Source organism: Protopterus annectens, chromosome 2.part0 (assembly GCF_019279795.1).
Source record: "Protopterus annectens isolate FY-2018-M chromosome 2.part0, PAN1.0, whole genome shotgun sequence".
Classification (NCBI taxonomy): domain Eukaryota; kingdom Metazoa; phylum Chordata; order Ceratodontiformes; family Protopteridae; genus Protopterus; species Protopterus annectens.
The window spans coordinates 1,836,988,120-1,837,013,465 of record NC_056728.1 but is presented as its reverse complement, the minus strand read 5'-3'; the positions used below and the strand labels follow the sequence as shown (position 1 = coordinate 1,837,013,465).

General features: G+C 37.2%; 1 protein-coding gene across 1 annotated transcript in view; it reads left to right on the top strand.

The window, feature by feature from the left end:
- Window positions 1-25,346, top strand: part of TMEM82 (transmembrane protein 82) — a 245,701-nt gene that overhangs the window by 27,517 nt on the left and 192,838 nt on the right. The window contains exon 3 of the mRNA XM_044060453.1: window positions 18,267-18,675. Within this exon, the coding sequence (XP_043916388.1) occupies window positions 18,267-18,675 (409 nt within the window). The remainder of the gene's footprint in view (window positions 1-18,266; window positions 18,676-25,346) is intronic.

The following is a 25,346-nucleotide window of genomic DNA, read 5'->3' as shown; positions in this document are numbered from 1 at the left end:
CTTTGAAAAATATTCTAACTGCATGTTTTACATCCTTGGCTTCCCTCCTGAAAATAGCCACATATTGTGCAATTGTCTAATTGTCATGTCTTATGTATGTATAATTGGTTTGGTTTCCAGCTGAAGGTGGCACAGTGACACAGCTGATAGCTTTGTTGCCCCCACAGCAAGATGTTCCTGGGTTCAATCCTTGGTTGGGGTGCCTTTTGTACGGAGTCTGCATGTTCTCCCCGTGTTTGTGTAGGTTTCCTCCCACATTGCAAATGCGTGCAGTAGGTGGGTTGGACACACTAAACTGGCCATAGTTCTGAATGTGTGGTGTGGAGGAATTACTGTGGCAGGGCTAGCCACTCAGCAGTGTAAACCTTGGCTGTAGATTGCCACTGTTGAAGTGGCACCCTGACTACATGTGCAAAAAATGGGAAAAGAGGTTTTGGATGGGTGTGGATGGATTTCTTAGCTCCTTTCATAATTCAGGAATCTGGGGGGGGCGTGGCCAAGATGAGCACTGCATTAACAGCGCTTTCTCTCTGCTCTGTCTTTACAGAATATTTATGACCGGATTTTTTGAGTGCATCTATCCTAAATTTTTTTATATATTTGGATTCTATTAATCATTCTTTAGGATAGTATATAAACATTTTGCCAATTTTTTTTCCTGTCAAAAAGTACTAGATAAAATATTTGAACTTCAGACTACAGGATGAGCTATTCCAAATCTTCACTTCAAGAAACAACTATTAAGAAAGAACCTCAGTCACTGTTAAACATTCAAGAACTGACCGCAAGGATTGATGGAATGGATGTGAAACTGGATAATTTCAAAGAAAAATGTTCCCAGCAAATGGAAATATTACACAAAGACCTTAAGCAGCAAAAGAGACAGATTACTGGTATAAAGACTTCACTAAATGATATGGACATTAGAATTCAAGAAGGTGAGCACAATATAGACTTTCTCTTAAAACAAAATACTCTTTTACAAACAAAGATTTATGATCTAGAGAACAGATCAAGACGAAATAATAGACATTTTGGTTTACCTGATAATGTTGAAGAAGGTAATATGGAAAAATTCTTAACATCTTGGCTCCCTGATGTACTACAGCTTCCTGAAGCTCTCTCATATGGGATAGAAAGAGCACACAGGTCCTTCGCTACTGAAAAAAGGTTAATCCAATTCTACTAAATCTGTTATAGTGAAGTTTTTATCTTCTCATGACAAGGAGGAGATTTAGCCCAAGCAGTCTTTAACACTATCAAATATAAAGAAAATGTCATACGCTTTGATAATGATTACTCATCTTCTGTAATTGCCAAAAGAAAGCTTTTTTTGCCAATGCTAAGAGAACTAAAGAAAGGCCAAATAAAGACACCTCTATTATTTCCTGCCAGATTAAAAATATTTCTTCAGAATGGTCCAAAAATATTTGATGACATAGACCCTGCCATTGCCTTTGTCAAAACAAGAAAACTGCTTGATAAAATAGAGGATATGGAATGGGCAAATGCCAGCCTTAAAAGAAATGCTGATAACAGTACCTGGAAGGTCTCTGAACATAAAAAGAAGCTCAAAAATTAGTGACTAAGCTATTTTACTATGGCTTTTATTTACCCAAATCCTAAAAAACTAATTCTGAGGAAGTGGAAATGGTTCAGCAGGTGAGTCTTTGTTGTTTAAATGTCTTTTTATGGTATACATAGTTGTTTTATGGTATTTTATAGTCTGTTCTTAAGGCTAGTTTATTCTAGGTCAATTTGTATAGCAAGTAAAAGCTATTTATTTATTCATTTATTATCTTTAAATAGTGGTTGTCTGTTATAATAAATGCTCTGTATGCTTGGGACTGAAATTTATGGTATTTTGATGAACTATAGTAGATATGGAGACTGAAATGAGAAAATGAGAGCATTTATTACAATAGAATCTATTTCATTTGTTTTTAACTGTTTGCTGTTTTATTTCCCTGCCTCTCCGTGAAGAGAGAGACTGTCCATTGTCACAAAAAAGCAATTGCAGTCAACACCAGTGTCAACCCATTTCAATCCAAGTGTTTCAAGAAATGTTTGAATCTTTGAGGACGCTATCACAATCATTCAATATTGGATGTAAATTCTTCTCGACAAAAATGGAGAGGGGTTCAGTCACCCATCCTCTACTAGATACAATGGGACGCATTGGTGGGGTGGATACATTTTTGTGGATGTTGGGTATTCCATATACTACAGGAATAGTAGGGCAACTCATAGAAAAATAATCAAACAATTGCTCATTAATCCTGCCTGTAATGAGCAAATCAAAAACTAAAAAAGAAACCTTGTCTGATACATAGACAAGGTTTCTTTTTTAATTTTTGGGTGACTGAAACCCTCTCCATTGAAATGGGTTGATACTGGTGTTGACTGTAATTGCTTTTTTGTGATGATGGACATAGTCATTATTCACTGTCATCCCTAATGATTGGGGGATTGACAGTGTAAGGAATTTACTTAAAGATGTGAATTGAATAAAAAATGTGATCTGATTTGCGCATTGTTGGACATTATATTAACCAAAAATGTTTTTATATTTCACAATGAGCATTATATACAGAAGGTTGATGTGGCTATGGGCACAGCTTGTGCCAATAGCTATGCCAACCTTTCCCTAGTACAATGGGAACGTACTTGCGTGTTGTCCAGTGCTATATATAGCAAATACATTAGCTGGTACATCAGGTTTGTGGACGACATTTTTCTGCTATGGCATGGCACTGAGGCTGTCCTACATGATTTTATCTCCTATTTGAACAAGACCACAGGGTTTCTTAAATTTTCGTACAAATATTCAACACAAGAGAGTGATTTTTTTAGATATTAAAGTAAAGAAAGAGGATTTGAATCCTATTAAAACTAGCCTATATAGGAAACCAGTCAGGAAGAATACTTTTTTACATAACACCAGTATGCACCCTAATCACACTAAGCGTAACATCATTAAGAGTCAAATGTATAGAATCATGAGACTATCTAATGATGATATAGAGTTAGAGCACTACAACAATTGAAGATTTAATTTTTAGAGGGGGGGTATGAAGCACACACTATCGACAGATGCATTGATGAAGGGTGGAGAAACAGAAGTGGATAGTGTAAAGCTTATTTTAATGAACACATCAGTAATGTACCTAAGTCAAATTACTAATAGGGTTTGTTCTTTACACAGGGAAATTGACAACACATTAAGAATGTCTTTAACATTTGCGAGTAATATTAGTTTGGTATGTGATGTCATCACCAAAAATAGGGAAATTCTGTCTGCAATTGACAATTTACAAGATATTATTGGACCCAAACCTAATTTTACTTTCAGGAATAATAGAACACTGACGAGTTATATATATCACAAGAATGATGCAGCTGTTACCTTGAATAGCTCTGATAGACTTGGCACTTATATGTGCAGAGATTGTGCAGCTTGTAAACATATTCATAGTGGAAGAAGTTTTGTACATCCTTTTAAAGGTTTCAGTTTTAATAGCAGTCTATACGCTGACTGCACAACACCTAGTGTCTATTTTGCTTATTGTATTTCATGTTTTAGTTTTTATATTGGCAAGACTAATAGGCAGTTGAAAGACGGAATATTAGAACACTATAGGAACATTAGGAATCACGAAGAAAGTAGTGCAATTTCAATGCACAATAAGAATGAAGGACAAGATCATATTTTTATGTTCCTAGTTCTACAGATCCTGCCAGTGAAACCGAGAGGGAGAAATGTATCCAATGATATGGAAGCTGCAGAACAAAAGTGGATTATGTTATTGAATGCAGAAAGACCACCAGGCTTGAATAGTATGGTGTCACTGAAACCTTTTTTAAAAGCCCGTCCACTCAAACATTGATATGTTTTTATTTTTATGCTTATTTTTATTTTAATTATGTTTAGAGTTTTAGATGTTTTATGGGACAGATTTTAGTCTAGGTGACTTGAGTTTTTTTATATATACATACATACACACATTGCAAGTACAGTAAGAATCTTTTAATATTTTATAGATCATGTATTAGACAATTTATTGAATTATTTTATTTACACTGTTATCTATCAAATGAATAGCACATATCGTCTCAATTTGATTATTTATAATATATTAATATTAATTATATAGCATGAAGGTTTAGTCTTAGATTGTTTAACTATTTTTGTTAACACTACGTCTTTAAGAATTGATTGATATGTGTCCATGTGTTTTTTAAGCAGTATATAAGGAATGATGCATTTTTTGTAAGTTGTCTGATGAAGGGGTATATCCCTGAAAGCGCTCCTCTGTTTTTTATTCGTATTCGTTTGCAATAAACTTCCTAGATGTGGTATAGCTGGTGTTTGCTTTATTTCTGGATTCAATATATTTTACACCAGCTGTTTCGTTCATTGGAAGAGGATTTGTCTGTTTTTTTTATAGTTGCCATGATGTTGCTTTAATAATTATATTTCCCATCCCCTGTTCTGCTGTTGGAATATGATGTTATTTGTGGTAATAGACATATGAAAAGTTTATCTTTTCTCCCTTTCATTGGTCTGATATGTTTTGAAGTAATTCATTTGATGTTAATTTAAAAAATGTAAATATTTATGGAGTGGCTTTAATTTATTTCTTTTGTTTTTCTTTCTATTTTCCTCTCTGCTGTCGGTTGTGAAGGAATGGAGGATTTTGTATAGAATTATATGTTTATGGAGGTCTAGTGGTTTACTGGGTTTGGGAGATGGAGTTTGTTGGTTTTTTAATGTTTTATATTACTTTTCTTCCTCCCTTATGTTTCTTATTGTTTTATGTTTCCTGGTTTTCCCACGAGCTAATCAACAGTTTTCTCAGTGAAAAGCTATAAATGTTTTCCCTCCACAAGCTCGTGCATCTGATCTGTTTAACAACCTTGGTTTGTCCTCACATTGCAGCTCCTACAATGGAGAGCAAGAAAAAAGTGTTGTTTCCATGGAAATGTTTATAGACCGAACTTTGCGCTGAGAAAAAGCTAAATAACAGAATAGACTGTTTCTAATGCCATCTACAGCTTAATTGAAAAACTGCACCTAAATAACATGTATAATATAACTGCTATATTTAAGCATTCATGAATGTTCATAAACAAAGCACTTTTGACACATTTAAACCCTTACATTTTGTACACTTCATAATTCTATTATGGTTGTGTAAATTATATATTAATTGGTATGACAAGCATATAGCATACATGGCAATGTTGAAATAAAGGGTTTGGTGTGGTTTGGTTTGTCCGTGGTGGTCTAGTGGTTTGCTGGGTTTTAAAGATGGAGTTTCTTCGCTTTGCTCTATTTCGTATTGGCTTTTACCCCTCTGTTGCCTTTCTGTTTTGTCGGCTTTTGTGTTTCCTGGTCCTGCCACGAGATAATCTATAGCTTACAAAAATAAAATAAAAAGAGAAGAAAATAGCTGCAGAAATTTTCCCTCCTTGGTCTTGTGCATCCGAACTGCTGAACGGTTCTGCTGCCTGTTCATACTGCGACTGCCTTAACAGAAAGCAAGAAAAAAGTGTTGTTTCCATGGAGCTGTTTGCGGTCTGAACTTTGTGCTGAGAACCTTCACAGAGCTGGATAATAGCTTGAACAGATGGTCTCTGATGCCATCTACAGGTCAAATGAATGAACTGCAGCTAAGTAACATGTATAATATAATTGTTACATTAAAAGCATTTGAGTGTGTATAAGCAGAGCATTTATGATACATTTATACCCCTATGTTTCTGCACTTTTGATTAGTACAACACACACAAGGCATATATAGCAACACCATTAAAATATTTATGAAAGAAGAAAGGAAATGAATATATATAAAGCTTTTCATTAATATTCTTTTACAAGACACAAAAATCAGAAATAAGAATAATTCTAGTACAGATAGAAAATAAATAATTGAAACGTAGTATATTTTATATGAATATAGCATGCTACATACAGTATAGTCTCACATGCTGATGTTTACCATATAAATTTGTATTTTGATATATTCTGACAAATCTAGAAGTTTTTTCAGATTACTAAAGGTCTTAAAGGTAAGAAAGGGAAAACATTCCTTCTTAGATAATACCGAGCACTTTTATTGGAAACTTGTACTACATTGGGAAACTAAAATGTAATATTTGCTATACTTTTTTTTTTTCTCAGATACATGGAGATGGGGAAATAGTATTGTTAGATATTGGCACAATACATAAAGAGACAGGGGATTAGTCTACTTATTGATTATTATAGCAGTCCATTACATATAAATTAGTTATGACTGTTGCATTATTGTATAATACATGACTGGTAATTATGATATGTTGAATTAATTTGACAAAACTTAAAATGAAACAGTTACACTTGATTTACTTTAGTTTGTTTCTTGAATTGGTATATATAATTCTAATGGATGTTTGTTAAATTATGCAACAACATATATATTTAGACAGGAAAGAGTTGAATGTTGTTGCTAGCTTGCATTTGGGTGACAGATGTCACTCAGATTAGGAGTTTTTAACTCCAGGGTTTTTTTTTTTGAAAGAGTCTATGTTATTAGTAAATGCTATATGTTTCTGTTAATAGTTGTTATGTTCACCAAATCTTAAAAAAACTGAATTTGATGTAAACATATTTCATTGGATAAAAGTTTTTTGTTTTATGTGAAAATTATAATTGTATTCCTAATAGTCAATTTCTATTCACTTATAAAATATGGGGAAAAGGGAACATTATTCAACAGATTTTCAAAACAATGTTTCATTACATCATTAAAGTGTATATCATTAAACATCAGTGGATTAAATAATCCCAATAAGAGAAGATATTTGAACAAATAGCTTAAATTGCATAATTCTCAATATTTCTCCATTAATATTTCTCCAAGAAACTCATTTACTAACTGAAGATGTCACAAAATTGGAATCCAAATCTTACAGACTTTTGATTAGCTCAGAACATACACAAAAAAAGGGTGGGTGGCCATACTATGGAAAATACATTACCTATGTCTAAAATAATTGACACCTACAAAGATAAGGGGATGTTATCTTCAGTTATTATAGAATTTAATAAGAACATTTTGACATTACTAAATATGTATTGGATTCCTGGCATTGGACCTACAACAGTGAAACAACATATAAAACATATATAGTTCAGTTTTCTAAGGGTAGTAGTATTCTTTGCTGGAGATTTTATCTGTATTTCTGACATAAAAGACTCTAGTACCAATGGTAAAAGGAAAATTCCAACTATAGCTAAATTATTGAATGAATTTTCAGATTCATACACGATGAAAGATGTTAATAATTTTACTGACGCTAAGTCAGTGTTCTATACATTCTACTCACATAAACATAATTCATATTCAAGACTAGGGTATTAATTTCCAATAACGTAACTGATTTCTTATAAAACTCAAAAGTGATTTATTGTCCCCTTTCGGACCGTAATTCCATAACATTTGAATTTATACTAAACTCCACATTTAATGTTCAGATTAAAAGGATACCAGCCTACATAATTAAACTCAAAGATTTAATTGATTTTTTCACTACAGAAGTACAAAATTCTATTATACTTAATAGCACACAGGCAACTTCTGAAGTATACATTTGGGATGCTCTAAAAGCTTACCTATATGGTAAAATTATTGATTGGTATAAAAAGAAAATAATTTTGTGGGATCAAGACCTTCAAGATATGCAAGTAAAGTTAGATACTTTAAGGCTTGATGCTTCAAAGAATCCAGATAAGAAAGACGGCATGAATGAAATAAATATCTTAAACAATAAATACATGGAAATTTTAAACCATAAAGTTATGATAAATCTTGAAAAATGTAAACTTATAACTTTTTCTTTAAATCTTAGATCCATGAATATACTAGCTAACAAAACTAAAAGATTTAACTTCACCATATTAAAGAAATCTATTCTCCAACAACAAAAAATGGTATCTGATTTACCAAGTATATTGAGTTTAGAGAATTTTTTTTAAATTAAACCAACACAATGATAGCATTATTAGTACAAAAGATATTCAGTCTTTTTATACATAATAATATAAAGAACAGACCATCTAAATAAAATTAATAGATAAATATCTTTTAAAGAAGTAAAGATCAAATAACCAAACTTGAGCAAAATAAAGCTCCTGGTAACGATGGTATAATTTCTGAAATCTGTAAGGTTTTGCCTGCTAAAGCGTTAACTCTACTACATACAGTATTCAATATATCTCAAAATAACACATTATACCTTCCTCTTGGAAGTCTGATAAAGATCCTGTAAAATGTGCTTCATGTAGACCTATTTCGTTATTAAACACAGACTATAAAATGTTTATGCTGATAGACTTAAACATTTTTTTACCATCCCTGGTAGATATGGATCAAACAGGTTTTATAACTAATAGAACTTATTATGATAACATCAAAAGAACAATAAATTTAATTGAATCAGTAAAAGCCTTAAAGAATAATTTGAGTCTTGTTAGTTTGGATATTAACTGTGCCTTCGACTCAGTTAATTATAACTATCTTTTTATCTTACTGAAGGACTTAAACTTTTCTAATAGCCTTATTAACCTTATAACTCGAGCCTACATAAAGTACAAGTATATCCCAGAACATACCCGCTGTAAAAGGAACCAAAGAAGGCTGCCCTCTGTCTCCACTTTTATTCACATTCATTATGGAACGTTGGGCTAACCTAATAAGGGATAACAATAATATACAAGGATATAGGTTAAATTGTAATGAAACATCAACAATCCAAATGTTTGCTGATGATGTATTAATCACTCTTGGTGGTACTTGACCCTACCTTACAAGAATTGTTTAAAAATATGGATATATTTCAAAAAAGTTCTGGTCATAATTTTAATAATTCTAAAACACAGATTCTTCTAATTGGTTCCAAAAGTTATACTATACAAGACTAATATAAAAAATATATACCTCCGTCCCAACAAATAACATAATTAGGTATAATTATAGCAACCAATATTAAAGATATCTTACACTTAAATTATAGTAAAAGTATAATAATCATAAAGACTATAATTAGTGAGTGGAACAAGATTTTATTTACAATGGATGAAAAACTTTCCATTATAAAGATGATCTTGCTTCCAAAGATTTTATACATGATACAGTCTATCTCTATTTCCCTCTACAGGCTCTTTTATTTAAAAAATTAACACACTGATTAAGAACTCTTTATGGCATCCGATAAAGCCTAGAGTTGCATTCTCCTATCATATGTATAGCTGGGAAAATGGAGGTATATCTTTACCAAATCTACAACTTTATTCAATTTTGCCAGTTATTAAAACAATTGTTTATCTTATAGATGTAGATTATTGGAGAGTATTTTGCAAAATGGAAGGAAATTGTTAAATTTATCCCAAAATACCAAACACGAAAAATACAAACATCTACCACAGTTAATAAATAATTCATTTATATGGAATTTGAGTATTTTTCCAATTATTCCATTCAAATGCATAAATCTACTTACATAATTTTAATTCTAAGGGCCTTTAAAAGCTATATATTTAGGTTTAGAATCTTTGAAATTTGGTTGTTCCTCATCTTCCCTATTGCCTATACACAAGGTATAATTCTATCTGCAGATCATTCTAAAATGTTATTTAAACAAAAAATTAATGTTTTGGCATCAAATGTTAAATAAAAATGAGGCAAAATCTATTGATGCTCTTATAGATGAATATAACCTTAACTCTCTACTTTGGTCAGATTTGCAAGAGTTTAGAAAATATATTCTAGATAAGTTAATTGTAATCCCCTCAAATGCTAAAAATTCAATACCCAAACTTATTCAATATTTGATTTTATACACTTATAATACTTTAGTAGTTAAAATAGTATATCATATATTTATAAAGCAATTAAGATCTAGATGTATATTCAGATTACTGAAAATGAATTCCAATAGTTATCAATAGATGTTCTTTGTGTTTCACTGTTGCAGTCATTACAGTTGGGTTATCCTGCTGGCAGGCTACCCTCAGTCGGCCTGAATTCCAAAGTCTAGGTCCGGCGTTGATTGCTGTCGCCTCTTCCCTGACGTCAGTGCGCCAGGGGTATAAAAGATGCAGCCAACGCCATTTTCTTCAGTCTTTCTTGCCACGCGGTGCCCGAAGCAAAAGCAGTTCGCAAGTGCCTGTCGGCCGACTCCTGAGATTTTCGTGTTCGAAGTTCAGATCCGAAGTCTTCACTAAAAGCTAAGTACCCCATTGGGGAAACTTTTTTCTTGCTCCAGACAGATGTCAGAAAAAGTTAATAATTGTATTTCTTGTGGGAAGCAAATACCTCATAAGGACTTTCTTTCTTACTGTATTCCTTGCCTAGGCCCTGACCACGACGTTGCTAGTTGTCAGTTTTGTGCTAGAGTTAACCAACGCACTATTAAGCATCGGTACGATTTTGCATTTCACTATTTTGGCAGAAGATTTAACTATACAATGTCATTGGATAGCCATCCGACTACCGGAATTCACAAGAAACACAAGGAAAAGGACAGGCATCTGAGGTCCAAAACCGACGACGAGGCTTCTTCTAAGCCAGTTGCCGGTTCTCAGTGATGTGCCTTCGCAGCCCCTGACTACCGCTACTTTAGACTCGCAGGCCACTACCGACACCCACGTGGAGTCGTTCAGGCCGCTGGAAGCTCAAGGTATTGGACCTTCGGAAACTATTCCCTCAGATGGGTCCGGAGCCGCAGAGCAGGCATCGGCTTCTGAGGGTGTTTTCAGACCTACTCTGTTATATGTTAAAACGACTTCAGCTTCAAAGGCAAAGACTAAAGCACCTTTAAAAACAAATAAGTACAACAGCCTCATGGACAGGCCTCCATGCCTATAAAACAGATGCTCAAAATGGCCGAAGACCTAATTACTTTTATCAGGGGTTCCCATCCCCCTCCTGATAAGAGGCCTAGGCAAGAGACAGAATATGAATCTTCAGATCAGGTTTCCATTTCATCTGATTCCTCTTCTGATCAGGAATATTCTCTTCCTCCCTATGAGGATTCTGATGCTGAAGAATCAATCCCTTCAGCCTCTCCTCCTGAGGATTATTCTTTTGGGGAAACTTTACATACCGTGAGGGAGCATTTCCACTGAGAAAGCCAAGATTATTCAGAATCTAAGAAAAGGCTCATAGACTTCCTTTTACTACCACAACACAGGCCCCTAGCTATTCCACATGTGTTAGACATTGTAGATGTATTTTTAGAGTCCAGTCTGACCCCTGACTCCTTAACTCCAGCTCCTTTTAAGCCGGACAGGTACTACAGGGTTCCTGACTCTCATAAATTCCTTTTCAAAAACCCTGCTGCTGACCCAGAAACTCTCCCTCAGGGTCCCAAAGGGGTCAAGGCTTCCACTGCAAAAAACCCTACTCTCTCTGGCCGGGATTCTAGGGTACTGGACAGACTGGGAAAAAAGATTTGCACTTCTGCTACCAGGGCTATAAGGGCTTTAAATTGTCAGTTTCATATGCTCAAATATCAGCAATATATTATGTCACTGCTTAAACAGAAAATGTTGATAAATTCTGAATGTGCAGAAAACAAAGAAGTGCAGGAATTATTGCATGCACCTGAACAAGTTGGCAAGCATACTTTGCAATGTAATTTTGATTCTCTGGAGGCCTCCTGCAGGGCCACAGTTATGGGTTCTGTCATTAGGAGGCATGCTTGGTTAAAGGAACAAAATCTACCTGATCATGTTAAAGCAAAATTATTAGATGCTCCATTACAGCATGATGCTTTGTTTGGTGTTAAAGCAGAAGAGGTGTTGAAGAAAATGGAGGACAAAGCTAAATCTATGCAGACAGTCAAGGATTTCTTACAGGTACAGCCACCAAGATTTAGCAGACACTGGCCTACAAAGAATTGGTCCTTTCCAGTGACAGACAGGCCACAAAGGGGCAGATACAGACGCCCTAGAGGCAGATCCCAGCCCCAAGGTTCATACAGGTCTAAACAATGGGGTGCTTCTACCTCCAAAACTGGAGAAGACGAATCACAGCCATACAGGAAACAGTCCCAATGACTTCCCCCTGCCTGCACCAAGCACTTGTCTTCTGGCAGCACCTTTAGGGGGAAAACTAGCACTTTTTTCACAAAATTGGCACATAATAATTCAGGACAAATGGGTCTTAAACATAGTGTCACAAGGCTACAAGTTTCACTTCCATACCCTGCCAAGGACAAATGGTTGGCCAGACCTGCCAAAACATCAATGGGCAGAGGCACAAAAACAAGTCTCATCCCTCATGGACATGAGGGCCATTCAACAAGTATCAGAGCAAGAGCAGGGACAAGGATTTTATTCAAGACTGTTTTTGGAACCCAGAAAGGACAAAGCCTAGAGACCAATACTGGACCTATCTATTCTAAACACATATCTGGATATTCCAAAATTCAAAATGTTGACTGTACAGCAGCTTCTGCCCATGTTGGGCAAGAAGGCTTGGCTTGTGACTTTAGATCTAAAAGAGGCATACCTGCATGTCCCAATCAGACAAACATGCAGAAGATACCTCTGATTCAAAGCTGGCTCAATGCACTACCAATTCTCTGAACTGCCCTTTGGCTTATCTACTGCGCCCAGGGGCTTCACAAAGTGCCTGGCACCAGTAATTGCATTCTGCAGACAGAGGAATACAGATATGTCCTTACTTGGACGACTGCCTCATTCAAGCAGAGAACAAGGACACTCTACTACAGCATCTGGTGTTTGTAAATTACTACCATGTCTAGGGTACACAGTCAGCGAACAGAAATCAAAACTAGTACTCTCTCAAGAGATAATATTCCTGGGTGCAAGCTTAAATATAACTGCCCAGATGGCTTATCTCACGCCAGACAAACAAAGGCAACTGGCTACCTATTTCAAACTGTTGGCAACAAAGGCCCAGTTATCTGCAAGAAAAATTCTGCAGGCTTTGGGCTTCATGGCATCCTGCATTCTACTAATTCCGTATGCAAGACTGCATATGAGGAAACTTCAATGGTACCTAAAAAGTGTTTGGACTTAATATTGCCACAGCCTGGAAACAATAGTTACTCTCATTCCCTGCCTGCAACAGGAGTTTTGATGGTGGGCGAAGGCCTGTCACCAGAACAAGGGACAGCCATTCACTCTACCCCCAGCCACACAGACATTAACAACTGATAAATCGGATTATGCCTGGGGAGCCCACATGGCAGGAAAATGTATTCAAGGCACATGGTCCGCAAACCAAATGCATCTACATATCAATCAAAAAGAGATGCTAGCTGTTCAAAAGGCCCTGACAGCCTTCAAGGACCTACTTCATCCGGGACAACTACTGATAAAGACAGACAACACCACAGTCATGTGGTATATAAACAAGCAGGGAGGCACTCATTCTTACCCCCTTTGCAGACTAGCCATGACTTTGTGGGACACGGCATTGACTTACCAAGTACATCTGCAGGCACAATTCCTGCCAGGAAAGATAAATACTCTGGCAGACGAACTAAGCAGAAACCTCATGGATCCCCACGAGTGGAAATTGGATCCACAAGTCTTCAGCATGATAATAAGGAAATGGGGATGCCCGGACATAGATCTATTTGCCTCACCTCACAACTGCCAACTAAAGAGATTCTGCACAAGGACTTATCACAGACAAGCATGGAAAGTGGATGCCCTATCTTTCAGCTGGAAAAACTTGAGTATATGCCTTTCCTCCTCTGCTTCTCCTCCCCAAGGTACTCCTAAAGGTCAGACAGGAGAAGCCAAAAATGATACTGATTGCCCCAGACTGGCCACGCCAGTACTGGTATCCAACCTAAGGAACATGTCTCAATGCCCAGCCTGGACCTTACCTCAAGTGCCTCATCTACTGTCCCAGCAGAACAATCAAATCCTGCACAGCCAACTCAAGACCTTAAATCTGGCAGCATGGGGGATAATGTAGTCATACAAAACGCATCTCTCACTAAAGCGGTGATGGATGTCATTTTGGAGGCCAGGAGGCCTAGTACTAGAAAATCCTATGCTGGAAAATGGAAGAGATTCTGTGCTTGGAACCAGGCACAAGGAATTGATACAGCTGTACCAAATATTCCTCAGATTTTGCAATACTTGACTGAGATGCTGGACAAAGGCCTATCCTTTTCATCTATAAAAATTTATGCCTCTGCCATTTTAGCTCATTACAATACAGAGCCACCAATCTTTTATCATCCTTTATTAAGGCAGTACCTCAGAGGGGCCAAAAATTTAAGGCCTCCAAGATCACCAATACCTGCATGGGACCTCAATTATGTCTTGGAAAAACTCACCCTGCCTCCTTTTGAGCCAGTCGCTACAGCTGATATAAAGTTTTTATCTTGGAAAACAGCTCTGCTCCTGGCAATAACTTCTGCAACATGAGTCTCAGAGCTACAGGCACTCATGGCTGTGGAACCTTTTATCATTTTTTATCCAGACAGGGTTTCTCTGAGGACAAACCCGACATTTATGCCTAAGGTAGTGTCCAGTGTGGCCCTTAACCAAACTATTCATCTGCCTACCTTTTATCCAAACCCACAGAATAAGGGGGAGAGAATTCTGCATTCTTTGGACATACACAGACAGCTACACTTCTATTTGAACAGAACCAAAGCTTTCAGAAAGACAGAGCAATTACTAGTGGCATATGCTGCAGGATCACAAGGAAAGGCTATCTCAAAGCAGACTATTTCAAAGTGGATAGGCCACTGCATTCGTTTCTGCTATTCACAACATGGGAAGCCAGTACTTTAGGGCATTAGGCCACATTCAACCAGAGCAGCAGCCACTTCAGCAGTCCTCCTCAGGGGAGTACCAACCAAAGACATTTTAGAGGCTGCTACTTGGAGTTCAGTGCACACCTTCACAAAGCACTATAACTTACCACTCTACTCTAAATCCAAGGCAGGCTTTGCCACTGCAGTTCTACAGGGCCTAATAGCTGCTCCTAATGCTGTTTAGCTCCAGCCTCCCAACCTTAGCTTTGGGATTCAACCCAATTGTAATGACTGCATCAGTGAAACATGAAGAGAACATAGTACAGTTGTGTACACTTACCATAAATGTAGATGTTCGAGTGTATTCACTGTTGCAGTCCAGGTTACCCACCCGCCATCCCCCATTTCTTTGCTGGAACTTATCTGTACTTTTCTATTCTATACAACCTGTGTGGTGTATTTGCTTGTAGATGAAGGCAACATATATACTTTGGTGCATGCATGTTTTATTGACATATTTTTAGCCTACCGTTTTGGGGGCACCTGACATCTGGGGCAAGAAAAACTGAAGAAAATGGCATTGGTTGCATCTTTTATACCCCTGGTGCACTGATGTCAGGGAAGAGGCGACCGCAACCGACGCCAGACCTAGACTTTGGAATTCAGGCTGACTGAGGGTAGCCTGCCAGCAGGATAACCCAATTGTAATGACTGCAACAGTGAATACACTTGAACATCTACATTTATGGTAAGTGTACACAACTGTACTTTTTATTCCCTCAGAAAAAGGCAACGTTAATTTCCTTCAGTTAGCCAGCAAAACCACTTCCTCCATTAAATGGAGAATCTTCACAAGGAGATTTTTACATCTTTCATCTCACCTCAGAAAATGAGTAAGATAACTAAACAAGATCTTGTTTGCTGGAGATGTAACGCAGTAACAAATGCTGATTGGAATCATATATTTTATGACTGTGTATTATTAAAGAAATTTTGGGAAGACGTTAACACTTTTTTTTTGCAGGCAATTTTTACAGACAATTTTATGCTTACAAAGTCACTTGTGTTATTCAGTACACCTGTCCCAGATTGTATAAATAAAAATAAATATTATTTGCTCTGGTCTATACTATCAATTGGCAGGAAAATGATTACAAGAAATTGGAATTCCTCATCCGTTCCCTCATTTAAAGAATTTAAAGGTCTTCTTTTAGAAATTTCTAAGTTAGAAATGTTAACTATCAAATCTAAATCTACAAGGAATTCAAAATAATATTACAAATGGGAAAATGTAAATGAATTATTAGTTAAATAACTGGATAAATGATTAATGCAGTAATCTTTCCTTTTTCTTTAATCTTTTATTCTATGTTTTCATTTTTCATATGCCAAACTAAAATTAATTGAGCCTGTTATTCAATATATAGTGAACATCATTGTACATAGTTTACTGTGCTATTGTAGTTATTGTATTAATTTTTTTTTCTATTTTAAATATTGTATTTCAAAACATTTAACTTATTCAATTTTTTTCATAATATCTGTTCATTATATTAATGTTTTCAATAAAGCTGTTTTACAAAAAGAATTCAGGAATCCCTTGGATTCACAGAGTGCAACATATTGTTCTAGGCACTATCCTGGAGCTTTTAAAAACTTCAAGAAAAGAAAGGGACCTCTGTGATTTTACTCTGAGACCATATTTACTATTTGACTACTTTATTATGTGGTTATTAAACCATTATCTAAGCCTTAATCTTTAGGCAGTTTTGTTATTCATAATGTGTTCTGAGTCACTGTTGAAAGGGAACCACAACTAGTTTGTCCATTTCAGCTGAAATATCTGATTTAATACGAGTTAAATTAACAGATGTGCACAATCTGGTGATGTTAACAAATGCATAAAGCATCTCTTAAGCAGTAGTATTGCAGATCGCCAAGATCCTACTTTGGTTGGGACTACTTACTTTAGGTTGGTGAAATGTGTTTTGAAACATCATAGGAATTTTTTTGTTTGGAGGTAGAAAGACCTAATGCTACTATGTTTTCTGTTTTTTTATTTTACTTTTTAATAACACTTTATTAAAAGGTAAAAAAATGATAAACAGATAAACATTTGCTAACAAACAAACAGCAGCAACTTACATTACCTCTCAAAAGTAGTGAAAATGAAGGAATTGCTTTTGGTCATCATAGATAATACATCACCCATTAAAATGTTGGGATTAGAGGGAACATGTCTATTTATAAACATACAGCTAGAAGATTCATTATAGGCATATCTGTAATCTGATTTAAGGAGGTCAAAGGGGTACAAGGTATAATAAAAAACCAACAAAATGCATTGTAAACTATACAACTTAGAAGTACGACATGCTAATCGCTATAGAAAGGGGAATAACTTATCTTAAATTGACAGCATGTCCAGGAATTTAGACCACACTTGGCTGATAGTGGTCTTCCAAGAGGGGATGGGGGTAGGAACTTATCTGAGTAACTTAGGTAATATCCGGTGAAAAAATTTCCTTGCCTAAGTATCCAAGAGTATGGCCCTTTTTCCTAGAGGGTAGATTGTGTTTTCCAGGGTGAAGCTAAATAGTTTCTCACTATTTCTGAAAACTGAAGTAGGCATAAATGATGGTCCATCGTTTGCAGGTTAGAAGAAGAAGAAAGGAATCCAGCCCATACAGTGGATTTAGAGTAAGGGAGACGTTCACCCATAAATTGTCCGATTCCCAAAGCTAATCTGGTGCATAATTTATAGACAGGAGGGCAATTCCAAAATGTTTTTTGTTCTTTTTGTAAAATTCTATGCCTCTACAAATTTAGAGTTGTGTTACTGTAGAACTTTACACTACATTTTCTATTGCAGATGTCTTAAGACTACTGTCTAGCTTCTGATGCATTTGAGCTTTGAGAGTGGAACTGATACCCTCCATCCTGACACTAGTCATGCTAATGGTTTATTTGAGGTCTAGTGTACCACTGTATGGTTGTCTTACCACCTGATGCTTTCTACGGTGGATAGCACAAGGCTGGACCTAGAAAAAGAAGTCTTAGCAAAGGGTGCAGTGAACTAAGGTGTTCTCCTACTATGGCAAATTATCTGTTTTTCTTAACTCACTAATTCCTATTATTGCAAACACTAGGTGCCATGTTTTAGAAAGAGTAAGAATAGATGACATTCTTTTCCTTATCTAATCTTGATCTCACTTCGGGGAGAGCAGCATAGGTAGCAAAATTATTTACTGCTTGTAATAAAAATGTTGAGTAGTTTTTGAATTATTTGCAGTTCTGCAGGTATACGTGACAAGGAGAGGGCTGTGGGCATGTACCTGATCTATGCTACTGACACCCACATCTGTAAAATGTGTTGAGGTTATATCAGAGAAGAACATTAACTTGAATAAATGTATTCACTGCTTTGCTAAAATCTTAGTGGCTAAAATTGTTTACATTTGATTGGTTTGCAGGGTGGACAGAACAGTCAGCTTTTTCTCCTGTGTCAGTTTTCTGTTGGATGTGGGATAACATCCAGCTTAAGCTATCTGCATGAAGGGGCACCCCATAGCACTATGAACCTAATTCTGTGTACTGGTTTGGCAGGCCTCATCATGTGGTACGTCTGGAGGCTGGTGTGGCATATCTGCTCCATGTACGAGTTGCACAGTAAGCAGCGGTACTGTGGTATCTGTATATTCCTCCTTACCAACTGGCACAAGATTCCCAAGTTGCTTTGCAATGCTCTGAAAGTGACTTTTATGGTGGCAGATATAGCTGCAATTTCTCTGATAAATCGGGACTTTCTCAGCACTTCAGAAGCCATTAGATTTTGGACACCTCTTACCATATGCTATACACTGCTGGTGATTTACATGCAAGGTAAGGTTCTAAGTCACTGAGAAGAAATTTTCACTGGTATAAAACTGTCTTAAAGGTACAGGGTATTACCTCTCATTCTTTTGCAATGGTAATACAGGAATTGAAGTATGTGCATTTATTTCATTATTTCTATGAATTTTTATTGTGTATAGTTTTTTTTCCCCAACAGTTCACAGGTAACCTCTCCATATTAATCACCTGTTACCCTTTTAGTGTGTGTGTGTGTGTGTGTGTGTGTGTGTGTGTGTGTGTGTGTGAGAGAGATACCTCTCAACCATACCGAATTACTCTGTTTTTACCGAGTTTTGGGGTCCAAGTAATGGGGTGCCCTGATTACCGTGTGACACCCATTAGTTTCCGATTTCCCTGCGCTTTATTTTATTTCCTGGCTTTTGAGATGACTTCATCATGTGCACGATGATGTCAGCTCCGTGAAACAGAGAAACAGCCTGTCGGAATTGAGCTGAAAGAGTTCAACAAGTTCAATGTGCATGTATTTCCTGCACAGCTCTTTTCAAATCCTTAATAATGGGCAGGATGCAAGTTCAACGTGCATATATCTCAGTTAATGCCAGTTATTTCATATGCTGTGGTAGCGTTTGTCGCCTCACAGCAAGACATTGTCCTGTTCGATTCTCAGAGCGTCTTCTGTGTGGAGGCATGCGTGAATGAGCGTGCCTTCGTTGAAGGTTGTGTGTCAGGGCTGGTAACTCGGCAAGTAAAAATCCACTACCAAACATTAGCGGACCGGAGTTCCTCTGTGGCGACCCCTAACCAGGATAAGCTGAAAGACACAACAACAACTTATTCTTTTCACATAAAATGTATTAAATTTTAATTTCAGACAAAACCTGTATTGTTAATTAGAGATTAATAATGGGATGTGAAATACTTTGTCAGTCAGGAGGATGCAAGTTCAACGTGCATATATTTCAGCCTAGAGTTGCGGCATTATGACAAGGAAGGGTGTGTGCTTAGGAATGGATGAAGCTGCCTTAGAGGTAGGAAGAGCACAAATGCAGAGCGGTTTTCATTTTCTGTGTGTGTGTGTGTGTGTGTGTGTGTGTGTGTTTGTGAGCTGCTGTTATGACTAGGAAGGGTGTGTGCCTATGGTACTGGAGCTGCCTGCAGAGGTGTGCACAGTCATTCATTATTTCGAATGCAGAGGAGTTGTCATTCATTCAAATGCAGAGCTGTTTTCTGTATGAGGTGTGCACCGTCATTCATTCAAATGCAGAGCTGATGTGTGTGTGTGTTTCAGACTTCATATTCTTCAAAAAAATACATGCAACACAAAACCTTTTATTCTAGCAATTTTCTAAGTTTATAATATCAATATTTGAAATTTGTCCCTGTTTTTGGGGTTGTATTCCCCCATTATTGGCTTTGTCCAGGTTTGTTTGTTCTAAGAGGTTGAGAGCAATGGTGAGAAGTGAGAATTGAATTCACTAAGTGATAGCCATTTAAGTTTTAGTCTTCCTGTTGTTTAGGAAACTGCTGATTTGGCATAGTGGTATGTTGCTCAGATTGTAGTGCACATGGACCTGGGTTCAAGAATTGGCAGTGAAACACATGGTGGTAACACAATATTTTATTCTAGTAACTTTTCAAAATTATACAGGCAATGTTTAAAATGTGTCCCTGGTTTTTGGGCTTTGTCCCCTCCCCAATAAATTATGGCTTTGTCCAGATTTCTTGTGCTGCAAAGTTGAGAGATACAGTTGAGTGTCGAGTGGATTTTACAAGGAGCGGAGAGCTTCAGGGGAAGAGAAGTTTAGTGTTGCTTATGCTGAGTCTGCTTGCATTGTTAATAGCATAACAGGTTAAATACTTGCTTTTGACATAGAAGGCTGTGGGTTCTACTCTGTCTGTTTTCATTGTGGGATAGTATTGCTTTGTTTAGCAGATGTCTATTAGTGTTTGTGCATTGTGCTATAAAATGTAAAAGTAAAATCCAAATAATCATTGTAGAAGTAATTTTAGTAGTGTGCACATTATTGTTTATGGTAAATGGGGTGAAATAGCCAAGTTAAGGGGACATTGGAATGGCTGCAGGGGGACTCTGGTGCCATATTTTGGCTGTCTGTTCAGTTTGTGTTTGAAAGTTGGTATCCTACAATCCCACTGGAGTAGGTGGGGGTTACATAATTATGTATGCAAATTTTATGTTAATCAGTGTATAGATTTGTACCAATTTTCATTCATGGGCCTTGTCCAGATTTTTTGATGTTTCCAGTTTGAGAGGTATGGTGTGTGTGTGTGTGTGTGTGTGTGTGTGTGTGTGTGTGTGTGTGTGTGTGTTTATATATCTATGTACGAGTCCACTTCTAAATCTCGAGATCCCACAATCTTGACTTTCACAGTCCCGAAGTCATAATGTTGAGATTGTGGAATCTCAAAATTGTAAAACAAACAAACAAAAAAAGATGATAGCTAACTATACTCCTGACATAGTTACCCTAACTGAAACATGGTTAAAACCTGGGTCTATATTATATCCTCGAACGCTTAAAAAAGCGAACACTGAATGATCGAACTTATTTTCGCGAAACTGCAAAATATCGAAGCTGCAGAAACTTGAATTTTTTCCTAGGGAAAGAATTTGGTTGTCCGTTTCTGTTGCTTCGGTATTTTCAGTGTTATGGTGGAAAGTTACTGGTCAGATTCAGGTAAGTGTGTGATTGTGTGGATGTGAGTTGTTAGGGTTAGGGCCTGGGTTAGGGTGTGTGTGCGATTGAGTGGACATGAAGGTTGATGCGGATTTAAGTGAGTTAGGGTTAGGGAGCGAGTGAGGTGAGTGTGCGATAGTGACGGACCTTAGGGTTAGGGTTTGGGTTAAGGTAAGTGGGTAGTTAGTGGTGTGTGCATAGTTTAGTGTAGGGTTAGGTATCAGATTTTAGGTGTATGTATGTGGATTTCTGTTTGTTTGGTGTGCTTGTGTTGTGTGTATGTGTTTTGGATCAGCAAATTTTTTTTTTTTCCCAGGGAAAAAAATCGCTGATCTGACAGTTCGAGATTGATCGACCTAATTTAAGTGAAAGCTTACAATCAGCGTTCGCTTTTTTAAGCGTTCGATGATATAATATAGACCCCTAAAATCACACCGTCGGGACAGTGAAATCATCCCTCCTGGCTATAATATCCTTAGATTAGATCAACCTAAAAGAAAAGGAGGAGGAGTCTCCGTACTCTACTCCAACTGTCTCTCCCAAATCAGTCCCACACTAGACTTGCCCTCCTTCTCACCAGCTGAACTCCTACTGTCCAACTTCAAACTTAACAATTTCAATACCATAACTGTCGCAGCAGTCTATATTCCCCCTCGTGATAATATTAACATACTTGAGAACATCCTATCTCACCTCTCACATACCATCCACAATGAAATAATTATACTGGGAGATGTAAATATTGATTGGCTTACAATACAAGCTCCCAACACTACTTCTTGTATAAACTTACATGGGTTTGAGCAGCTTATCACATCCCCAACCTACATTAATAAATCTCATCTACCTAGCTCTTTTCTTGACTGGAGATTGGTCTCCCACCCTCAAAACTATCATAACTCTCAAACCCTTCCAAATGCCCTCAGAGACCACTGCCCTATAAAAGTTACCAGACATACTCCCCACCTTACTAAATCTAACAAATGTATTACCACCCGCTCACTTTCTCATTTCTGTCCTAACTGCTTTATTCACCAACTCTCCAAAAATTAACTGGTTTTACTTCACCACTCTTCCTTTAAATGAAGCTGTCCACTCCTTCAGCACTACATTCCTAAACATTCTTAACTCCCTTGCTCCTCTTCGCACAATTAGGATCAAATCTACTGTTCCCTGGCTCACTAAATCTACTAGAGCCCTCATGAAAGACTGGGATAGGATTTGGAAAATGTGGACTAAAACTAGAACCCCTTCCCTTCTTCAGAAATATAAAGTACTCAGAAATAAAATAAGAAAAATCATCCATTATGACAAACTTCTATGCCAATCCTCCCTCTACTCTTAAATTAGACCCAAAGAAATTCTGGAGCTCTATTACACAGACTCTTTATCCAGGAAACCCTTCCTCTCCTAACCCATGTCCCAGTGCAACACCTGAAGACATAGCCAACAAATTTAACAATCATTTTATAAACTCAATAATAAACTCAATAACCTCCATAATAAATTCTCTCCCCCCAGAAACAATGCTAGCACCCTCACAAACTCTATACCTCTTCCAAACCCTCCTAACTCCTCCTTCCTAAAAGCAGTATCAAGTAACTATGTAAAGTCATTACTCTCTAAACTTAAACCTTGCTTCCCATCTGACAAGCTACCTTCTTATTCCTGCAGATTGCCTCTGAACCTCTTGCCTAGCCTGTATCCATCTTAATCCACCGATCCATTTCTGAATCATATGTCCCCACTATATGAAAGAATTCCTTTACCCATTCACAAAGGAGGCAACTCCTCAGACACATCCAACTTCAGACCGATTGCCATACTCTTTCCACTCTCAAAAATCCTAGAGAAATGCATTCACAAGCAGGTAATGCATTACCTTCACCAGGAAAACCTTCTCACACCCACACAACTTGGTTTCCATCCCGAGCATAGTACAACTACTGCACTCATATAATTTATCAACATAGTCTCCCTAGCTAGTGATAACAATAAACTTGTCCCATGCCTATTCCTTGACCTTTCTAAAGCCTTTGACACTCTCTCACCCACTCCTTCTAGATAAACTCACTAACTTACATTTCTCTCCCCCTACTATCTCCTGGTTCTCCAGCTATCTCTCTACCTGCCAGCAATCAGTTAAATGGCTCTCTGCACTATCCTCCCCTCTCGCTGTACAAATGGGAGTCCCCCAAGGGTACATACTTGGGCCACTACTCTAATATTTTCACCAACTTGCTCTACTCCTCTTGTGTCCAGTCATCTCTTGTGCAATATGCTGATGACTCAACTGTTATAACCATTGCTGACAACCCAGCTGACCTCCACTCAACTACCCAGGCATCCTTCCACATCATTGAGACTTGGCTTAGTGATAAACTAATACTTAACCCAAAAAAAAAACTAATCTCCTACTCTTCCTCCCTAAAACATCACCATACTCAAAAGTATATTTACCATCTTATCCTGCAACAACACTATCATCTCAGCTGAATCTAGTACTAAATTGCTAGGTGTTACAATAGATGACCAGCTTAAGTTTGATCTCCATATTACTAACTCGGTAAAAGGAACTCGTCAGAAACTTGGACACCTTTTCCCTAGCAAGAAATAGTTAACTAACACTGCCCGAATAACTCTCTCCCAGGCTTTATTACTACCAACACTCCTGTACAGCTGCCACGTAGTCACAAACGTAAATTCTACACTTATTTCCAAGCTTGAAACTACCTATAATAAGATCGCCAGATCTGTAGCTAACCAAAAGTCACACCACTGCTTAGCACTACAGCATCTAGACTGGCTAGAATTCCCTCCGCTGCTCCAACTATACCAACTACAAATCATCCACTCTATCTACCCTCCTTCTGCCTCAGCCTCTCCACTGTCATATCCAAATATTCCCTTGCTAGGATACTACGCAGCTAAAATCAAGAATTATTAGACATCTACAAACCCAAAACCAAAATAGGCTGCCTTCTCTATAATTATAACCCAGCTACATATTGGAACCAACTCCCCTTGGAAATAAAATCCCTCCAGCATAGCAAAAGTTTCAAATTAGCCACAAGGAAATACCTAAAAACAAAGTGGTCTTGCCACTGTAGCCAACCACCTTGACACCACCATCCTTTCACCTATTTCACTCTTATTGCATCTCTAACACTATTCCCCTGCCTCTTCTACCTTTTCCCTTCCTCTATCTCCAACCACTCTTAATCTCAAAATCACCTACCGGTCTAGTCTGTCTCCTATACTCTACCTCCCCAACATGTCCTACTAGCCATTCTTACTCTTCCTCCCCAACATGTCCTACTAGCCATTCTTACTTTCCTTTCTTGTCTCCAAACTCCTATACAACTAGATCCTACCCACTTTAAATAAGCATCTGCATAACTATTTACTCATTTTGCTCTAAGCAGCTTAAATAATATTGTAACTAGTCACATTTTCTTCTGCTAATTGTTTAAAACCTTGTTTGTAACAACTCACATACTTGTCTGCCATTTGTTAATACTCTGTATAATTGAATTGCCTAAGGAGCTTTTTCTGTCTCCAGGTCTTTGCTTGTAAGATCCTATAGCTGATTGTTACTACTATGTTACTAAAATTTAATAAATTGTTTTCTAGTCCTGAGGAGCTTTTCTCCCTGGGTCTCTGCTGAAAATGAGCCAAAAGCTCAGCCAGACTAACCCAATTAACAAATGTAAAATAAAATAAAATAAATAAAAATGATATTTAAAAACATGTTATTGCAGGGGTGCAAGCCCTCCTGCACCCACCACACCCCCTGCAACCTAAATATACTAATTCCGAGATCACTATACTGTGAAGAGAATGGTAGATCGCTATACAATGTGGAATGGGAACATTACCGTTCCCTTCACTGTAGTGTGAGTTCGGAGTTAGTATATTTAATTTGCAGGGGGTGTGGGGGGGTGCAGGGAGGCTTGCCTCCCCCCTGCAAAAACATGTTTAGGATCTTGATATTTTATAATC